At 69.4% G+C, this 20,468-nt stretch overlaps 1 protein-coding gene across 1 annotated transcript in view; it reads left to right on the top strand.

The window, feature by feature from the left end:
• The window catches only part of PPFIA3 (PPFI scaffold protein A3), a 41,380-nt gene that overhangs the window by 12,470 nt on the left and 8,442 nt on the right, over positions 1–20,468 (top strand). The window contains 16 exon segments of the mRNA XM_087773224.1: positions 260–394; positions 1,298–1,381; positions 2,102–2,233; positions 4,030–4,092; positions 4,182–4,261; positions 4,865–5,006; positions 6,432–6,610; positions 7,661–7,877; positions 8,583–8,740; positions 9,647–9,768; positions 9,771–9,791; positions 11,791–11,884; positions 12,862–12,943; positions 18,741–18,941; positions 19,573–19,635; positions 19,725–19,751. Of these exon segments, the coding sequence (XP_087629350.1) occupies positions 260–394; positions 1,298–1,381; positions 2,102–2,233; positions 4,030–4,092; positions 4,182–4,261; positions 4,865–5,006; positions 6,432–6,610; positions 7,661–7,877; positions 8,583–8,740; positions 9,647–9,768; positions 9,771–9,791; positions 11,791–11,884; positions 12,862–12,943; positions 18,741–18,941; positions 19,573–19,635; positions 19,725–19,751 (1,800 nt within the window).

Genomic DNA, 20,468 nt, shown 5'->3' with positions numbered 1-20,468 from the left:
GGGCCACCACCTTGGGGCCACCACCTTGGGGCCACCACCTTGGGACCCTCACCCTGGGACCCCCATGTCCCACAGTGACGTCCCTGTCCCAAAGAGCTCCATGGGGTGATGTCCCCATGACCAACGTGATGTTTCCACACTGGGGACCTCCATGGGGTGACGCCCGCATGGTGGTGGGCTTGATGGGACAGTGCTCCTCCACCGAGGAGCTCCAGTAGATCATGTCCCCCACCCCATGGCCGTGTCCCCGTCCCCACAGAGCGAGGAGAAGGGTCGGCAGCTTCAGGAATGGTTGGAGGACGCCAAGGCCAAGCTCCAGCAGACCCTGCAGAAAGCTGAGACCCTCCCCGAGATCGAGGCCCAGCTGGCTCAGAGGGTGGCGGCTCTCACCAAGGTGGGTGGGGGTCCTGGGGGTGGGGGTCCTGGGGGGTTCCGGGGGGTTCCGGGGGATTTCGGGGGGGCTATGGGGCACTGCAGCCCTCACCGAGGTGGGTGGGGGTCCTGGGGAGGTCCTGGGGGACCTGGGGTGGGCTTGGTGGCACTGTTGGGGGGGCTGCGCTCACCCAGGTGTCTCCACTGTCCTTGTGTCCCTGTCCCCTCCCCGTGTCCCCAATCCCCCACTGTCCCATACCCTGTGTCCCCCTTGGGCCCCATGTCCCCACCCATCCCCATGTCCCCGTGGGTCCCACCATCTCCATGTCCCCACCCATCCCCATGTCCCTGTGTGTCCCCGTGTCCCCATCCATCCCCATGTCCCTGTCCATCCCCACGTCCCTGTGTGTCCCTGTGTCCCCATGGGTCCCACCATCCCCATGTCTCCACCCATTCCCATGTCCCCACCCATCCCCATGTCCCCATGGGTCCCACCATCTCCATGTCCATGTCCATGTCCCTGTTGGTCCCCATGCCCCTGTCTGTCCCCACGTCCCTGTGTGTCCCCATGTCCCCATGGGTCCCACCATGTCCACGTCCCTGTCCATGTCCATGTCCCTGTTGGTCCCCATGCCCCTGTCTGTCCCCACGTCCCTGTGTGTCCCCATGTCCCCGTGGGTCCCACCATGTCCACGTCCCTGTCCATGTCCATGTCCCTGTTGGTCCCCATGTCCCCACCCATCCCCATGTCCCTCTGTGTCCCCATGGGTCCCACCATGTTCCCGTTGGTCCCCATGTCCCCGTTGGTCTCCATGTCCCCATGGGTCCCCATCTATCCCCATGTCCTCATCCATCCCCATGTCCCCCTGTCCCCCCCGTGTCCCCGTGTCCCCCCCCATGTCCCCATGTCCCCCCACGTCCTCAGGCTGAGGAACGCCACGGGAACTTTGAGGAGCGCCTACGGCAGCTCGAGGCCCAACTGCAGGAGAAGAACCAGGAGCTGCAGCGGGTGAGGGACGGGACCCCCAACTGGGGAACCCCCGGGGGGCTCTGGGGTCTGGGGGGGGGGGGTCCCTTGGGATCTGGGGGTCCCTGGGGACTGCAGCAGGGGGTCCCGGGAACTGGGGGTTCCCTTAGGATTTGGAGGTCCCTTGGGATCTGGGGGGCCCTGGGGACTGAGGGGTGCGTGGGGGGGTCTTGGGGTCCCTGGGGAGGGGGCTGAGGGGGGTCATGGGAATGTGAGGGGGTTTGGGGGGCTTGTATGGAGTTTGGGGGGTGGGAGGGGGTTTTGGGGGGCTCTGCAGGCTTGTATGGGGTTCGGGGGAGGTGCGGGGGGGGGGTTGGAGTCCTGGGGTGCATGGGGGGGCTTGGAGGGGTCATTGGGAGGTGGGGGTGGGTTTGGGGGGCCTGGGGTGCATGTGGGGGGCTTGGGGCAGTTATGCAGGGGCTTGGGAGGTGCATGAGGGATTTTGGGGTCCCAGGGGTCTTGGAGGGGGCTTAGGAGGGCTTGGGGGGTGCATGAGGGCTTTTGGGGTGCAAGGGTGTCATTGAGGGGCTTGGGGGGGTTCGTTGGGGGGGCTTGAGAGGAGCATGGGAGGTTTTGGGGTACAGGGGGGGGTCTGCAGGCAGCTCAGGGGGGTTTGCTCTCCCTGGGGGGGCTCTGGGGGAAGGTGCTGGTGTTGGGGGGTGTCAGTGGAGCCCCCCCCGATGTTGGGGACCCCCCCCAAAGGCTCGGCAGCGGGAGAAGATGAACGACGAGCACAACAAGCGGCTGTCGGAGACGGTCGACCGGCTGCTCTGCGAGTCCAACGAGCGGCTCCAGCTCCACCTCAAGGAGAGGATGGGGGCTCTGGAGGAGAAGGTCGGGGTCCTGGGGGGTCCTGGGGGGTCCTGGGGGGTCCTGGGGGTCTGGGGGGGTGTGGGGGGGGAGGATGGGGGCTCTGGAGGAGAAGGTGGGGGTCCTGGGGGTCCTGGGGGGTCTGGGGGGGGGTCTGGAGGGGCTGGGGAGGCAGGATGGGGGCTCTGGAGGAGAAGGTGGGGGTCCTGGGGGGTCCTGGGGGTCCTGGGGGGCCTGGGGGGGTCTGGAGGGGCTGGGGAGGCAGGATGGGGGCTCTGGAGGAGAAGGTGGGGGATGTGGGGGGTCCTGGGGGTCTGGGGGGTTCTGGGGAGTCTGGGGAGGCAGGATGGGAGCTCTGGAGGAGAAGGTGGGGGATCTGGGGGGTCCTGGGGGTCTGGGGGGGTCTGGGGGGGGTTCTGGGGAGTCTGGGGGGTCTGGGGAGGCAGGAGGGGGGGTCTGGAGGAGAAGGTGGGGGTCCTGGGGGGTCCTGGGGGTCCTGGGGGGCCTGGGGGGTCTGGAGGGGCTGGGGAGGCAGGATGGGGGCTCTGGAGGAGAAGGTGGGGGATCTGGGGGGTCCTGGGGGTCTGGGGGGGTCTGGAGGGGCCGGGGAGGCAGGATGGGAGCTCTGGAGGAGAAGGTGGGGGTCCTGGGGGTCCTGGGGGTCTGGGGGGGTCTGGGGGGTTCTGGGGAGTCTGGGGGGTCTGGGGAGGCAGGATGGGGGCTCTGGAGGAGAAGGTGGGGGTCCTGGGGGGTGCTGGGGGGCCTGGGGGGGTCTGGAGGGGCTGGGGAGGCAGGATGGGGGCTCTGGAGGAGAAGGTGGGGGATCTGGGGGGTTCTGGGGGGTTCTGGGGGGTCCTGGGGGGGTCTGGGATGTCCTGGGGGGGTTCTGGGGGGTCTGGGGGGGTCTGGGGGCCTATGGGAGGTCCTGGGGGGTTCTGGGGGGTCTGAGGAGGCAGAATGGGGGCTCTGGAGGAAAAGGTGGGGGATCTGGGGGGTTCTGGGGGGTCTGGGGGTCCTGGGGGGTCTGGGATGTCCTGGGGGGTTCTGGGGGGTCTGGGGGGGGTCTGGGGGCCTATGGGAGGTCCTGGGGGGTTCTGGGGGGTCTGAGGAGGCAGAATGGGGGCTCTGGAGGAGAAGGTGGGGGGGCTGGGGGGTTCTGGGGATCTGGGGGTCCTGGGGGGTCCTGGGGGGTCTGGGGGGATCTGGGGGAGTCTGGGGGGTCTGGGGGGGCCTGGAGGGGCTGGGGAGGCAGGATGGGGGCTCTGGAGGAGAAGGTGGGGGTTCTGGGGGGTTCTGGGGGGTTCTGGGGGTCCTGGGGGGTCTGGGATGTCCTGGGGGGGTTCTGGGGGGTCTGGGGGGGGTCTGGGGGCCTATGGGAGGTCCTGGGGGTTCTGGGGGGTCTGAGGAGGCAGAATGGGGGCTCTGGAGGAGAAGGTGGGGGGGCTGGGGGGTTCTGGGGATCTGGGGGTCCTGGGGGGTCCTGGGGGGTCTGGGGGGATCTGGGGGAGTCTGGGGGGTCTGGGGGGCCTGGAGGGGCTGGGGAGGCAGGATGGGGGCTCTGGAGGAGAAAGTGGGAGTGTGGGGGGTCTGGGGGGTCCTGGGGGGTCTTGGGGGGCTCTGGGGGGTCTTGGGGATCCTGGAGGGGTTTGGGGACCTGGGATGGGAGAGATGGGGGGTCCTGGGGGTGTCTGGGGGGTCCTGGGGGCCCTGGAGGAGAAAGTGGGGGGGTGTGGTGCTGGGGGGTCCTGGGGATCTGGGGGAGCCCTGGATTGGTCTGGGGGTCCCCCATCCCCTGACCCCCCCCCACTTCGTCCCCCCAGAACTCGCTGAGTGAAGAAATCGCCAACATGAAGAAGCTGCAGGACGAGCTGCTCCTCAACAAGGTCTGGGGGGGGCCCTGGGGGGGTCGGGGGGGGCAGGGGGGTCCCCAGCACTGACCCTCCCCCCAAATTCTCCCCCCCCCCCCCCACAGGAGCAGCACCTGGCGGAGATGGAGCGGATGCAGCTGGAGCTGGACCAGCTCCGGGGACGCCCCGTCTCCTCCTACTCCAGGTACCCCCAGGACCCCCCAGGGACCCCCAGGACCCCCAGGACCCCCCAAGACCCCCGGACCCCCCAGGGAACCCCCAGAACCCCCCGGACCCCCGGGAACCCCCAGGGACTCCCCAGGACCCCCAGGATCCCCAGCACACCCCCAGGGACCCCCCGGGACTCCCCCAGGACCCCACGGGCCGCCCTCTCTCCCCCCGTTGCCCTGGGGGACCCCCCCTCCTGCCCCCAACCCCCATGGGTCCCCCCCTGTTGCCCTGGGGGCTCCTCTAACCCCCCCCGCCCTGCTCTGGGGACCCCCCTCCCTGGGGACCCCCCCAGATTTCCCTCCCAGTTACCCCAGGACCCCCTCCACTGCCCTGAGGACCCCCACACTTGTCCCAGGCCCCCCCCATTACCCAAGCCCCCCTCAGGACCCCCAGCGCTCCCCCAGTTGTCCCAGGCCCCCCCAGGACCACCCTATCACCCCCCCCATTACCCGAATCTCCCCCCTACTCCCCTGGGGACCCCCACTACCCCAGGACCCCCAAAATCCCCCCAGCCCCCCTGATCTCTTTCTGGGGGCCGGGGGGACGTGTCCCCCCATCCCGTCCCCCCGGCCCCCAGGTCCCTGCCGGGCAGCGCCCTGGAGCTGAGGTACCCCCAAACCCCCGTCGGGGGGGCCCCCCTGGACCCCTACGCCCCCGGTGCCCCCCCCCGCAGGACTCGCAAGGGGCGCTGGGCCCCCCCCAAGGAGGACGCTGCCAAGGTGGGGGGCTGGGCGACTCCAAGGGGGGATTTGGGGGGGGGATTTGAGGGGCTGGGGGGCTCCAAAGGGGGGACTCTGGGGGGGCTGGGGGGCTTGGGAGGGGGACTTGGGGGGCTGAGGGGAGACTTTGGGGGGGCTGGGGGGGGACTTTGGGGGGATTTGGGGGGCTGTGGTGGGCTGGGGGCTCCAAACGGGGGACTCTGGGGGGGCTGAGGGGCTTGGGAGGGGGACTTGGGGGGCTGAGAGGGGACTTTGGGGGGATTTGGGGGGCTGAGGGGGCTGGGGGGCTCCAAGGGGGCCCTGGGGGGGCACTTGGGGGGCGGGGGGGCTCCGGGGGGTAACAGACTTTGGGGGGATTTGTCACCCTGGGGTCCCTGTGGTTGGGTGTCCCTGCCGGGGCTGTGCTCTGACCTTGACCCCATCCCATCCCTGTCCCCATCCCATCCCGTCCCCATTCCCATGCCATCCTCATCCCTGTCCCTCTCCCCATCCCAATCCCATCCCTGTCCCCATCCCGTCCCTGTCTGCATCCCCATCCTGTCCTCATCCTCATTCCCATCCTGTTCCCATTCCCATATTGTCCCTCTCCCCATCCCATCCCTGTTCCCATTCTCATCCCATCCCCATCCCCATCCGATCCTTGTCCCCGTCCCCATCCCCATCCCCATCCCCATCCTGTCCCATCCTATTCCACCCCATCCCGTCCCATCTCACCCCATCCCATCCCATCTCATCCCCAACCCCATCCCATCCCATCTTCATCCCCATCCCATCCCATCCCCATCCCCATCCTCATCCCCATCCCATCCCATCTCATCTCATCCCATCCCCAATCCCATCTCATCCCATCCCCATCCCCATCCCCATCCCCATCCCCATCCTCATCCCATCCCATCCCATCTCATCCCATCCCCATCCCCATCCCATCCCATCTCATCCCATCCCCAATCCCATCTCATCCCATCCCCATCCCCATCTCATCCCATCCCCATCCCCATCCCCATCCCCATCCCCATCCCCATCCCCATCCCCATCCCCCTCCCATCCCATCCCATCTCATCCCATCCCATCCCCATCCCATCCCCATCCCATCCCACCCCATCCCATCTCATCCCCATCCCATCTCATCCCATCTCATCCCATCCCATCTCATCCCATCCCATCCCATCCCATCCCATCCCACCCCATCCCATCCCCTCCCATCCCATCCCATCCCATCCCATCTCATCCCATCCCATCCCATCTCATCCCCATCCCATCCCCATCCCATCCCATCCCATCCCATCCCATCCCATCCCATCCCATCCCCATCCCCATCCCCATCCCCACCCCCATCCCCATCCCATCCCACCCCGTTCCCATCCCAATCCCATCCCAATCCCAATCCCAATCCCCACCCCATCCCACCCCGTTCCCACCCGGCAGGGCCCGGAGTGGGAGCGTGGGGGGGTGCCGCTGGAGGGGCCCCCCGAGGGCTCGGACGAGGAGGAGCGGGAGGGGCCGGGGGGCTGCGGGGACCTGCTCTCCCCCAGCGGACAGACGGACGTCCAGACGCTGGCCTTCATGCTGCAGGAACAGCTCGAGGCCATCAACAAGGAGATCAAGTCAGTTCCTGGGGGCACCCCCAAAGCCCAGGGACCCCCCCAAAACCCTCGGATCCCCCCCCCAGAACCCCCAAATCCCAGGGACACCCCAAAACCCTCAGATCCCCCCCCCCCAGGACCCCCAAATCCCAGGGACCCCCCCAGGGATCCCCCAGAGACCCCAAATCCCAGGGACACCCCAAAACCCTCGGATCCCCCCAGAACCCCCAAATCCCAGGGACACCCCAGAACCCTGAGACCCCTCCCCCAGGACCCCCAAATCCCAGGGACACCCCAGAACCCTGAGACCCCTCCCCCCAGGACCCCCAAATCCCAGGGACCCCCCAGGGATCCCCCAGAGACCCCAAATCCCAGGGACACCCCAAAACCCTCAGATCCCCCCAGAACCCCCAAATCCCAAGGACACCCCCCAGGGATCCCCCAGAGATCCCAAATCCCGGGGACCCCCCCAGGGACCCCCCAGGGACCCCCAAACCCCCAGGACACCCCAAAACCCAGAGATTCCCCCCAGTGGGGGGCAATGGGGGGCTCTGGGGGCAATGGGGGGGCTGGGGGGTAAATTGGGGGGCAAGTGGGGGGCAATGGGGGGCGTGGAGGCATGGGGGGGGGCAATGGGGGGACTTTGGGGGCTGGGGGGCAATGGGGGGCTCTGGGGGCTGGGGGGTAAAGTGGGGGAGCAATGGGGGGCTCTGGGGGCAATGGGGGGCTGGGGGTAAAGTGGGGGGCAATGGGGGGCTCTGGAGGGGCTGGGGGGTAAAGTGGGGGGGCAGTGGAGGCTCTGGGGGCAATGGGGGGTAAAGGGGGGCAATGGGGGGACTTTGGGGGCTGGGGGGGCAATGGGGGGCTCTGGGGGGCTGGGGGGTAAAGTGGGGGGCAATGAGGGGCTCTGGGGGGGCTGGAGGCATGGGGGGGGCAATGGGGGGACTTCGGGGGCTGGGGGGGCAATGGAGTGCCCAGCGGGGTTGGGGGGCGTTGTGGGGGGCCATGGGGCAGACAGGGGGTGCCGTGGGTTTGGGGGGGCCCCCCCTGACCCCCCTTCCCCCCCCCCAGGCTGACCCAGGAGGAGAAGGAGTGCCCGGAGCTGCGGGCGGGGGAGCTGGAGAGCCGGGCCGGGGGGGGGGGGCTGGAGGGGGCCCCCCTGGGGCGCTACCGGGGGGGGGGCGCCTCCCTGCCCCCCTCCCTCCCCAGCTCCACCTTGGCCAGCCCCGCCCCCCCCAGCAGCGGCCGCGCCACCCCCCGCCTGGCCCCCCCCAGCCCCGCCCGCGAGGTGAGTGACCCCCCCCAAATGCCTCGGGACCCTCCCAAACGGCTGGGGACCCCCCCCATGGTTAGAGACCCCCCAAATGGATGGGGACCCCCCCAAATGCCTCGGGACCCCCCAAATGGCTGGGGACCCCCCCATGGTTAGAGACCCCCCCAAATGGATGGGGACCCCCCAAATGGCTGGGGACCCCCCATGGTTAGAGACCCCCAAATGGATGGGGACCCCCCAAATGCCTCGGGACCCCCCAAATGGCTGGGGACCCCCATGGTTAGAGACCCCCCAAATGGATGGGGACCCCCCCAAATGGCTGGGGACCCCCCCCCCATGGTTAGAGACCCCCCCAAATGGATGGGGACCCCCCAAATGGCTGGGGACCCCCCATGGTTAGAGACCCCCCCCAAATGGATGGGGACCCCCCAAATGGCTGGGGACCCCCCCCATGGTTAGAGACCCCCCAAATGGATGGGGACCCCCCGAATGGCTGGAGACCCCCCCAAATGCCTGGGGACCCCCCCCAAATGGTTGGGGGCCCCCAAAATGGATGGGGGGGGGCCAGGGTGCCCCCCCAAATGGCGGGGGCCCCCTGAGTGGCCAGGGGTCCCCAAATTGCTGGGGGGGGGGGGGGGAGGGCGTCGAAATGTCTGGGTGCTTCCAGGGTCCCCCCAAAATTACAGCCCCCCCCCGCCCCAATTCTCCCCCCCCCCCCAGAACCACGTCCCCAAGGAGGAGCCCCGGGGGGCGGAGGAGAAGGGGCCGGGTCCTGGGGACCCCCCCGGCCCCCCCCGAGCACCCCGACTGGAGCGGGGGGGTCCCCCCTTGGCGCTGCCGGCGGCCGGGCTGGAAGAAGGGCGCGACCCACGAGTGGGGTGAGTTGGGGGGCTCTGGGGTGCTGGGGGGGGGTCCCTGGGGGGTCTCGGGGGGTCTCGGGGGGTCCTGGGGTCATGTTGGGGTGCTGGGGGGTCTCTGGGGGGATCCTGGGGGGTCTCGGGGAGTCGCGGGGCGTCCTGGGGTCATGCTGGGGTGCTGGGGGGGGTCCCTAGGGGGATCGTGGGGGGTCTTGAGGGGTCTCGGGGGGTCCTGGGGTCATGTTGGGGTGCTGGGGGGGTCCCTAGGGGGATCCTGGGGGGTCTCGGGGGTCTCGGGGGTCCTGGGGTCATGTTGGGGTGCTGGGGGGGTCCCTAGGGGGGCCCTGGGGAGGTCCTGGGGTCATGTTGGGGTGCTGGGGGGTCTCTGGGGGGATCCTGGGGGTCTTGGAGGGTCTCGGGGGGTCCTGGGGTCATGTTGGGGTGCTGGGGGGTCCCTAGGGGGGCCCTGGGGAGGTCCTGGGGTCATGTTGGGGTGCTGGGGGGTCTCTGGGGGGATCCTGGGGGGTCTCGGGGGGTCTCGGGGGGTCCTGGGGTCATGTTGGGGTGCTGGGGGGTCCCTAGGGGGCCCTTGGGGGTCTCGGGGGATCTCGGGGGGTCCTGGGGTCATGTTGGGGTGCTGGGAGGGGTCCCTAGGGGGGCCCTGGGGGGTCTCTGGGGGGATCCTGGGGGGTCTTGGGGGGTCTCGGGGGGTCCTGGGGTCATATCGGGGTGCTGGGGGGGGTCTCGGGGGGTCCTGGGGGGTCTCTGGGGTCACTGGGGGGTCTTTGGGGTGGGGGCCCTCTGGGGCCACCCTGAGATCTGGGGGGCGCGCTTTGGTGGGTGTAGGGGGGCCGTGGGTGGTATTTTGGGGGTGGGGGTCCCCCCGAGGGGTGCAGCCGATGGGGGCCCCGCCCCCCCCCCCCCCAGGCTGGTCCCCGAGGGCCCCGGTGCCCCCCCCGACCCCCTGCACAAGACCCCCAAGAAGAAGAGCATCAAGTCCTCCATCGGGCGCCTCTTCGGCAAGAAGGAGAAGGGGCGCCTGGGCCCCCCTCGCGCGACGCCCCCTCCCTCGGTGAGACCCCCCCACCCTTGGGTGCACCGGCCACCCCCCGCTCCCTCACCCCCACCCGTCCTACACCCCCCAGGGGACCCCGGCGTCTGGGTGCCCCCCCAAATCCCCCCCAAAGGGACCCGGGTGCCCCCCCCCCCCCATTTTTGGACCCCCACCCCAAATGGACCCAGGCGTCCGGGCACCCTGACCCCCACCCCAAAGGGAACCCACGTCTGGGTGCCCCCCCCGGACCCCCCACCCCAAAGGGACCCCACGTCTGGGTGCCCCCCCCCTCGGACCCCCCACCCCAAAGGGACCCCACGCCTGGGTGCCCCCCTCGGACCCCCCACCCCAAAGGGACCCCGGCGTCTGGGTGCCCCCCCCTTGGACCCCCCCACCCCAAAGGGACCCCACGTCTGGGTGCCCCCCCGCCCTTGGACCCCCCACCCCAAAGGGACCCCACGTCTGGGTGCCCCCCCTCGGACCCCCCACCCCAAAGGGACCCCACGCCTGGGTGCCCCACCCCCTCGGACCCCCCACCCCAAAGGGACCCCACGCCTGGGTGCCCCCCCTCGGACCCCCCACCCCAAAGGGACCCCGGCGTCTGGGTGCCCCCCCCCCTTGGACCCCCCACCCCAAAGGGACCCCACGTCTGGGTGCCCCCCTCGGACCCCCCACCCCAAAGGGACCCCAAGTCTGGGTGCCCCCCCTCGGACCCCCCACCCCAAAGGGACCCCACGCCTGGGTGCCCCCCCCCTCGGACCCCCCACCCCAAAGGGACCCAGGCATCCGGGCACCCTGACCCCCACCCCAAAGGGACCCCACGTCTGGGTGCCCCCCCCCCGGACCCCCCACCCCAAAGGGACCCCACGCCTGGGTGCCCCACCCCCTCGGACCCCCCACCCCAAAGGGACCCCACGCCTGGGTGCCCCCCCCTTGGACCCCCACCCCAAAGGGACCCCACGCCTGAGTGCCCCCCCCTCGGACCCCCCACCCCAAAGGGACCCCGGCGTCTGGGTGCCCCCCTCCTCGGACCCCCCCCCCCCCCCAAAGGGACCCCACGTCTGGGTGCCCCCCTCGGACCCCCCACCCCAAAGGGACCCCAAGTCTGGGTGCCCCCCCCTCGGACCCCCCACCCCAAAGGGACCCCACGCCTGGGTGCCCCCCCCTCGGACCCCCCACCCCAAAGGGACCCCACGTCTGGGTGCCCCACCCCCTCGGACCCCCCACCCCAAAGGGACCCCACGCCTGGGTGCCCCCCCTCGGACCCCCCACCCCAAAGGGACCCCACGTCTGGGTGCCCCCCCCTCCGGACCCCCCACCCCAAAAGGACCCAGGCATCCGGGCACCCTGACCCCCACCCCAAAGGGACCCCACGTCTGGGTGCCCCCCCCCGGACCCCCCACCCCAAAGGGACCCCACGCCTGGGTGCCCCCCCCCGGACCCCCCTCCCCAAAGGGACCCCACGTCTGGGTGCCCCACCCCCTCGGACCCCCCACCCCAAAGGGACCCCACGCCTGGGTGCCCCCCCCCTCGGACCCCCCACCCCAAAGGGACCCCACGCCTGGGTGCCCCCCCCTCGGACCCCCACCCCAAAGGGACCCCACGTCTGGGTGCCCCCCTCGGACCCCCACCCCAAAGGGACCCCACGTCTGGGTGCCCCCCCCGGACCCCCCACCCCAAAGGGCCCCCACGCCTGGGTGCCCCCCCCCTCCGGACCCCCACCCCAAAAGGACCCAGGCATCCGGGCACCCTGACCCCCACCCCAAAGGGACCCCACGCCTGGGTGCCCCCCCCTCGGACCCCCACCCCAAAGGGACCCCGGCGTCTGGGTGCCCCCCTCCTCGGACCCCCCCCCCAAAGGGACCCCACGTCTGGGTGGCCCCCCTCGGACCCCCCACCCCAAAGGGACCCCACGTCTGGGTGCCCCCCCTCCGGACCCCCACCCCAAAGGGACCCAGGCATCGGGGCACCCTGGGGTCCCTGGGGGGGGGTCCTCACCCTGTGCCCCCCCCCCCAGCCGGGACCCCCCCGGAGGAGCTGGGCCCCCCCGACGCCCTGGGGCTGGCCAAGCTCTCGGGGGCGGTGGAGAAGGACCGCCGGAGCAAGAAGAAGTGAGGGGGGGTCCCCCTCAATTTTGGGGGGGGGTCGAGGGGGTTGGGGGGTCTGAGGGGCTTTTAGGGGGTCTGGAACGGCTTCGGGGGGTCTGGAGGGGCTTTGAGGGGTCTGGGGGGCTTTGGGGGTCTGGGGGGTCGGGGGAGGCTGGGGGGCTTTAGAGGGGACTGGGGGGGCTTTGGGGGGTCTGGGGGGCTTTTGGGGGGTCTGGGGGGGTTAAAGGGGACTGGGGGGGCTTTGGGGGGTCTGGGGGGCTTTTGGGGGGTCTGGGGGGAGTTAAAGGGGACTGGGGGGCTTTTGGGGGGTCTGGGGGCTTTTGGGGGGTCTGGGGTGTTCGGGGGAAGCTGGGGGGGCTTTAGAGGGGACTGGGGGGCTTTGGGGGGTCTGGGGGGCTTTTGGGTGGTCTGGGGGGGTTAAAGGGGACTGGGGGGCTTTGAGGGGTCTGGGGGGCTTTGGGGGGTCTGGGGGGCTTTGGGGGGTCTGGGGGGTTAAAGGGGACTGGGGGGCTTTGGGGGGTCTGGGGGGGTCGGGGGAGGCTGGGGGGGCTTTGGGGGGTCTGGGGGGCTTTTGGGGGGTCTGGGGGGCTTTGGGGGGTCTGGGGGGTCGGGGGAGGCTGGGGGGCTTTGGGGGGTCTGGGGGGCTTTTGGGGGAGTTGGGGGGCTTTGGAGGGGTCTGGGGGACTTTTAGGGGGTCTGGGGGGGGTGGGGGTCTCTGAGTGGGTTTGGGGGTACCGGGGGGTCGGGATGGGTTGGGGGCCATTGGGGGTCTCGGGGCGGGGGGGGTGCCCAGGGAGAGTCGGGGGGCTCTGGGTGCACGGGGGGGCTCTGGAGGGGTCGGGAGGGGGGGGTCAGTGGCTCTTTGGGGGGTTGGGGGGCCATTGGGCGGCTCGGGAGGAGTTGGGGGGCTCGGGGGGGTCTGGGGGTGCCCGGAGGGGTGTGTCTCTGCCCCCCCCCCTCATTGTGCCCCCCCCCCCCAGGCACGAGCTGCTGGAGGAGGCCTGCAGGCAGGGGCTGCCCTTCGCCGCCTGGGACGGGCCCACCGTGGTGTCCTGGCTGGAGGTGGGGGCGGGGGGGCCCCGAGTGTCCGGGGGACCCCCCCCCCCCAGGGGACCCCCCCCACCCAGGGACCCCGGGGACCCCCCACCCCACCCCAAACTGGGGGACTCAGGCACCTGGATGCCCCCAGTTGTGCAAGGGGGGATACTGGGACGGGGACCCAGGCATTGGGGTGGCCCCAGTTGTGCAAGGGGGGATACTGGGACGGGGCCCAGGTGTCTGAGTGCTCCCAGTTGTGCAAGGGGGGATACTGGGACGGGGCCCCAGGTGTCTGAGTGCTCCCAGTTGTGCAAGGGGGGATACTGGGATGGGGACCCAGGTGTCTTGAGTGCTCCCAGTTGTGCAAGGGGGGATACTGGGACGGGGACCCAGGTGTCTTGAGTGCTCCCAGTTGTGCAAGAGGGGATACTGGGATGGGGACCCAGGTGTCTGCGTGCCCCCAGTTGTGCAAGGGGGGATACTGGGACGGGGACCCAGGTGTCTGAGTGCTCTCAGTTGTGCAAGGGGGGATACTGGGACGGGGACCCAGGCATTGGGGTGGCCCCAGTTGTGCAAGGGGGGATACTGGGACGGGGCCCAGGTGTCTGAGTGCTCCCAGTTGTGCAAGGGGGGATACTGGGACGGGGACCCAGGTGTCTGAGTGCTCCCAGTTGTGCAAGGGGGGATACTGGGACGGGGACCCAGGTGTCTGAGTGCTCCCAGTTGTGCAAGGGGGGATACTGGGATGGGCCCCAGGTGTCTGCGTGCCCCCAGTTGTGCAAGGGGGGATACTGGGATGGGCCCCAGGTGTCTGCGTGCCCCCAGTTGTGCAAGGGGGGATACTGGGACGGGGACCCAGGCATTGGGGTGCCCCCAGTTGTGCAAGGGGGGATACTGGGACGGGGACCCAGGTGTCTGAGTGCTCCCAGTTGTGCAAGTGGGGATACTGGGACGGGGCCCCAGGTGTCTGAGTGCTCCCAGTTGTGCAAGGGGGGATACTGGGACGGGGACCCAGGCATTGGGGTGCCCCCAGTTGTGCAAGGGGGGATACTGGGACGGGGACCCAGGTGTCTGAGTGCTCCCAGTTGTGCAAGGGGGGATACTGGGATGGGCCCCAGGTGTCTGCGTGCGCCCAGTTGTGCAAGGGGGGATACTGGGACGGGGACCCAGGTGTCTGCGTGCCCCCAGTTGTGCAAGGGGGGATACTGGGACGGGGACCCAGGTGTCTGAGTGCTCCCAGTTGTGCAAGGGGGGATACTGGGACGGGGACCCAGGCATTGGGGTGGCCCCAGTTGTGCAAGGGGGGATACTGGGATGGGGCCCCAGGTGTCTGAGTGCTCCCAGTTGTGCAAGGGGGGATACTGGGACGGGGCCCCAGGTGTCTGAGTGCTCCCAGTTGTGCAAGGGGGGATACTGGGATGGGGACCCAGGTGTCGGGGTGCCCCCAGTTGTGCAAGGGGGGATACTGGGACGGGGCCCCAGGTGTCTGAATGCTCCCAGTTGTGCAAGTGGGGATACTGGGACGGGGACCCAGGTGTCTGAGTGCCCCCAGTTGTGCAAGGGGGGATACTGGGACGGGGACCCAGGTGTCTGAGTGCTCCCAGTTGTGCAAGGGGGGATACTGGGACGGGGACCCAGGTGTCGGGGTGCCCCCACTTGTGCAAGGGGGGATACTGGGACGGGGCCCCAGGTGTCTGAATGCTCCCAGTTGTGCAAGTGGGGATACTGGGACGGGGACCCAGGTGTCTGAGTGCTCCCAGTTGTGCAAGGGGGGATACTGGGACGGGGACCCAGGTGTCTGAGTGCCCCCACTTGTGCAAGGGGGGATACTGGGACGGGGACCCAGGCATTGGGGTGGCCCCAGTTGTGCAAGGGGGGATACTGGGATGGGGACCCAGGTGTCGGGGTGTCCCCACTTGTGCAAGGGGGGATACTGGGACGGGGACCCAGGCATTGGGGTGCCCCCAGTTGTGCAAGGGGGGATACTGGGACGGGGACCCAGGTGTCTGAGTGCTCCCAGTTGTGCAAGGGGGGATACTGGGATGGGCCCCAGGTGTCTGCGTGCCCCCAGTTGTGCAAGGGGGGATACTGGGACGGGGACCCAGGCATTGGGGTGCCCCCAGTTGTGCAAGGGGGGATACTGGGACGGGGCCCCAGGTGTCTGAATGCTCCCAGTTGTGCAAGGGGGGATACTGGGACGGGGACCCAGGTGTCTGAGTGCTCCCAGTTGTGCAAGGGGGGATACTGGGACGGGGACCCAGGCATTGGGGTGCCCCCAGTTGTGCAAGGGGGGATACTGGGATGGGGCCCCAGGTGTCTGAGTGCTCCCAGTTGTGCAAGGGGGGATACTGGGACGGGGACCCAGGCATTGGGGTGCCCCCAGTTGTGCAAGGGGGGATACTGGGACGGGGCCCAGGTGTCTGAGTGCTCCCAGTTGTGCAAGGGGGGATACTGGGATGGGGACCCAGGTGTCTGCGTGCCCCCAGTTGTGCAAGGGGGGATACTGGGACGGGGACCCAGGTGTCTGAGTGCCCCCAGTTGTGCAAGGGGGGATACTGGGACGGGGACCCAGGTGTCTGAGTGCTCCCAGTTGTGCAAGGGGGGATACTGGGACGGGGACCCAGGTGTCGGGGTGCCCCCAGTTGTGCAAGGGGGGATACTGGGACGGGGCCCCAGGTGTCTGAATGCTCCCAGTTGTGCAAGTGGGGATACTGGGACGGGGACCCAGGTGTCTGAGTGCTCCCAGTTGTGCAAGGGGGGATACTGGGACGGGGACCCAGGTGTCTGAGTGCTCCCAGTTGTGCAAGGGGGGATACTGGGACGGGGGCCCAGGTGTCTGAGTGCTCCCAGTTGTGCAAGGGGGGATACTGGGACGGGGACCCAGGTGTCGGGGTGTCCCCAGTTGTGCAAGGGGGGATACTGGGACGGGGACCCAGGCATTGGGGTGCCCCCAGTTGTGCAAGGGGGGATACTGGGACGGGGACCCAGGTGTCTGAGTGCTCCCAGTTGTGCAAGGGGGGATACTGGGATGGGCCCCAGGTGTCTGAGTGCCCCCAGTTGTGCAAGGGGGGATACTGGGACGGGGACCCAGGCATTGGGGTGCCCCCAGTTGTGCAAGGGGGGATACTGGGACGGGGCCCAGGTGTCTGAGTGCTCCCAGTTGTGCAAGGGGGGATACTGGGATGGGGACCCAGGTGTCTGCGTGCCCCCAGTTGTGCAAGGGGGGATACTGGGACGGGGACCCAGGTGTCTGAGTGCCCCCAGTTGTGCAAGGGGGGATACTGGGACGGGGACCCAGGTGTCTGAGTGCTCCCAGTTGTGCAAGGGGGGATACTGGGACGGGGACCCAGGTGTCGGGGTGCCCCCAGTTGTGCAAGGGGGGATACTGGGACGGGGCCCCAGGTGTCTGAATGCTCCCAGTTGTGCAAGTGGGGATACTGGGACGGGGACCCAGGTGTCTGAGTGCTCCCAGTTGTGCAAGGGGGGATACTGGGACGGGGACCCAGGTGTCTGAGTGCTCCCAGTTGTGCAAGGGGGGATACTGGGACGGGGACCCAGGTGTCTGAGTGCTCCCAGTTGTGCAAGGGGGGATACTGGGATGGGGACCCAGGTGTCGGGGTGTCCCCAGTTGTGCAAGGGGGGATACTGGGACGGGGACCCAGGCATTGGGGTGCCCCCAGTTGTGCAAGGGGGGATACTGGGACGGGGACCCAGGTGTCTGAGTGCTCCCAGTTGTGCAAGGGGGGATACTGGGATGGGCCCCAGGTGTCTGAGTGCCCCCAGTTGTGCAAGGGGGGATACTGGGACGGGGACCCAGGCATTGGGGTGCCCCCAGTTGTGCAAGGGGGGATACTGGGACGGGGCCCCAGGTGTCTGAGTGCTCCCAGTTGTGCAAGGGGGGATACTGGGATGGGCCCCAGGTGTCTGAGTGCCCCCAGTTGTGCAAGGGGGGATACTGGGATGGGGACCCAGGCATTGGGGTGCCCCCAGTTGTGCAAGGGGGGATACTGGGACGGGGCCCCAGGTGTCTGAGTGCTCCCAGTTGTGCAAGGGGGGATACTGGGATGGGCCCCAGGTGTCTGCGTGCCCCCAGTTGTGCAAGGGGGGATACTGGGATGGGCCCCAGGTGTCTGCGTGCCCCCAGTTGTGCAAGGGGGGATACTGGGACGGGGACCCAGGCATTGGGGTGCCCCCAGTTGTGCAAGGGGGGATACTGGGACGGGGCCCCAGGTGTCTGAGTGCTCCCAGTTGTGCAAGGGGGGATACTGGGACGGGGCCCCAGGTGTCTGAGTGCTCCCAGTTGTGCAAGGGGGGATACTGGGACGGGGACCCAGGTGTCTGAGTGCTCCCAGTTGTGCAAGGGGGGATACTGGGACGGGGACCCAGGTGTCTGAGTGCTCCCAGTTGTGCAAGGGGGGATACTGGGACGGGGACCCAGGCATTGGGGTGCCCCCAGTTGTGCAAGGGGGGATACTGGGACGGGGCCCAGGTGTCTGAGTGCTCCCAGTTGTGCAAGGGGGGATACTGGGATGGGGACCCAGGTGTCCGCGTGCCCCCAGTTGTGCAAGGGGGGATACTGGGACGGGGACCCAGGTGTCTGAGTGCTCCCAGTTGTGCAAGGGGGGATACTGGGACGGGGACCCAGGCATTGGGGTGGCCCCAGTTGTGCAAGGGGGGATACTGGGACGGGGACCCAGGTGTCTGAGTGCTCCCAGTTGTGCAAGGGGGGATACTGGGACGGGGACCCAGGTGTCTGAGTGCTCCCAGTTGTGCAAGGGGGGATACTGGGATGGGCCCCAGGTGTCTGCGTGCCCCCAGTTGTGCAAGGGGGGATACTGGGACGGGGACCCAGGCATTGGGGTGCCCCCAGTTGTGCAAGGGGGGATACTGGGACGGGGCCCCAGGTGTCTGAGTGCTCCCAGTTGTGCAAGGGGGGATACTGGGACGGGGCCCCAGGTGTCTGAGTGCCCCCAGTTGTGCAAGGGGGGATACTGGGACGGGGACCCAGGCATTGGGGTGCCCCCAGTTGTGCAAGGGGGGATACTGGGACGGGGCCCCAGGTGTCTGAGTGCTCCCAGTTGTGCAAGGGGGGATACTGGGATGGGGACCCAGGCATTGGGGTGCCCCCAGTTGTGCAAGGGGGGATACTGGGACGGGGCCCCAGGTGTCTGAGTGCTCCCAGTTGTGCAAGGGGGGATACTGGGACGGGGACCCAGGTGTCGGGGTGTCCCCAGTTGTGCAAGGGGGGATACTGGGACGGGGACCCAGGCATTGGGGTGCCCCCAGTTGTGCAAGGGGGGATACTGGGACGGGGACCCAGGTGTCTGAGTGCTCCCAGTTGTGCAAGGGGGGATACTGGGATGGGGACCCAGGTGTCTGCGTGCCCCCAGTTGTGCAAGGGGGGATACTGGGACGGGGCCCCAGGTGTCTGAATGCTCCCAGTTGTGCAAGGGGGGATACTGGGACGGGGACCCAGGTGTCTGAGTGCTCCCAGTTGTGCAAGGGGGGATACTGGGACGGGGACCCAGGTGTCTGAGTGCCCCCACTTGTGCAAGGGGGGATACTGGGACGGGGACCCAGGCATTGGGGTGCCCCCAGTTGTGCAAGGGGGGATACTGGGACGGGGCCCCAGGTGTCTGAGTGCTCCCAGTTGTGCAAGGGGGGATACTGGGATGGGCCCCAGGTGTCTGCGTGCCCCCAGTTGTGCAAGGGGGGATACTGGGATGGGGACCCAGGCATTGGGGTGCCCCCAGTTGTGCAAGGGGGGATACTGGGACGGGGCCCCAGGTGCCCCCCACCCAGGCGTGCGGGTGCCCCTCAGCTGTGGGTGGGGATGCCGGCCTGGTACGTGGCGGCCTGCCGCGCCAACGTGAAGAGCGGCGCCATCATGGCGAACCTGTCGGACACGGAAATCCAGCGGGAAATCGGGATCAGCAACCCCCTGCACCGGCTGAAGCTGCGCCTGGCCATCCAGGAGATGGTGTCCCTCACCAGCCCCTCCGCCCCCGCCACCTCCCGCACGGTGAGCGCCTCGCACGGGGGGCTCGCACGGGGGGCTCGCACGGGGGGGGCTCGCACGAAGGGCTCGCACCAGGGGGTTTGCGTGGGGGGCTTGCACGGGGGCTTCACGCAAGGGGCCTGGGAGGAGGGGGCCTGGGAGGAGGGGTTTTGCACGAGGGGTTTTGCACGAGGGGTTTTGCACGAGGGGTTTCGCACGAAGGTCTTGCACCAGGGGGCTTGCACGGGGGCTTCACGCAAGGGGCCTCGGAGGAGGGGGCCTCAGAGGAGGGATTTTGCACGAGGGGCTTTGCACGAGGGGCTTTGCACGAGGGGTTTCGCACGAAGGTCTTGCACCAGGGGGCTTCACGCAAGGGGCCTGGGAGGAGGGGGCCTGGGAGGAGGGGGCTTGCACGAGGGGCTTTGCACGAGGGGTTTTGCACGAGGGGTTTCACACAAGGGGCCTCGTGCCAGGGCCTTGCACGGGGACCTCACGCAGCCTCACACCTCCGTGCACGGGCGCCTTGCACAGGGAAGGGGGGGGTGTGGCCTTGCACGGGCACCTCGCGCGGCCTCACGTGGCCTTGCACGACTGCCTTGCACGCGCCCCCTCCCCCGTGACGCCTGTGTGTGTCCGTCCCCCCCCCCCCCCCCAGTCCACGGGCAACGTCTGGATGACGCACGAGGAGATGGAGTCGCTGACGGCCACCACCAAACCGGTGAGCGTGCGCCCTCGTGCAACGCACGGGGACCGGGGCTGGGGGGGGGATGGGCCCCCCTGATGCCTCTTCCCCTCCCCCGCTGCCAGGAGACGAAGGAGATCAGCTGGGAGCAGGTAGGGGCTTGCACGAGGGGGCGGGGCTTGCACGAGGGGGGCGGGGCTTGCACAAGGCCAGGGGCTTGTGCGAGACGGGCTTGGGGAAGGAGAGGGCCTTGCACGAGGATGAGGGCTTGCACGAGGGTGGGGCCTTGCACGAGGATGGGGCCTTGCACGAGGGCGGGGCCTTGCACGAGGGTGAGGCCTTGCACGAGGGTGGGGCCTTGCATGAGGGCGGGGCCTTGCACGAGGGCGAGGCCTTGCACGAGGATGGGGCCTTGCACAAGGGCGGGGCCTTGCACGAGGGCGAGGCCTTGCACGAGGGCGGGGCCTTGCATGAGGATGGGGCCTTGCACGAGGATGGGGCCTTGCACGAGGGCGGGGCCTTGCACGAGGGTGAGGCCTTGCACGAGGGCGGGGCCTTGCACGAGGATGGGGCCTTGCACGAGGGTGAGGCCTTGCACGAGGGCGGGGCCTTGCACGAGGGGCTCTGTGGGAGCCCCGGGCTTTGCACGAGGGGTCGTGCAGGAGGACGGGGTTTTGCACGGGGACCCTGCAGGGATCCCAGGGCCTCGCACGAGGGCCCGGCCGTGCACGAGGGCCTTGCACGAGCCTTGCACGAGGGTCCTGGCAGGAATAAGGAGGAAGGGGTGTTGGCAGAAGGGTCCTGGCAGGGCCAAGGGGGGGATTCACAGGCAGGTCCTGGCAGGGCGCGGGGGGGTCAGTGGGGTCCTG

The sequence above is a fragment of the Nipponia nippon genome, unplaced genomic scaffold, assembly GCF_047370975.1.
Source record: "Nipponia nippon isolate SJK-2023a ecotype South Korea unplaced genomic scaffold, ASM4737097v1 scaffold_38, whole genome shotgun sequence".
Taxonomy (NCBI): domain Eukaryota; kingdom Metazoa; phylum Chordata; class Aves; order Pelecaniformes; family Threskiornithidae; genus Nipponia; species Nipponia nippon.
The sequence above is the reverse complement of the archived record's forward strand: the minus strand, read 5'-3'. Positions and strand labels throughout refer to the sequence as shown.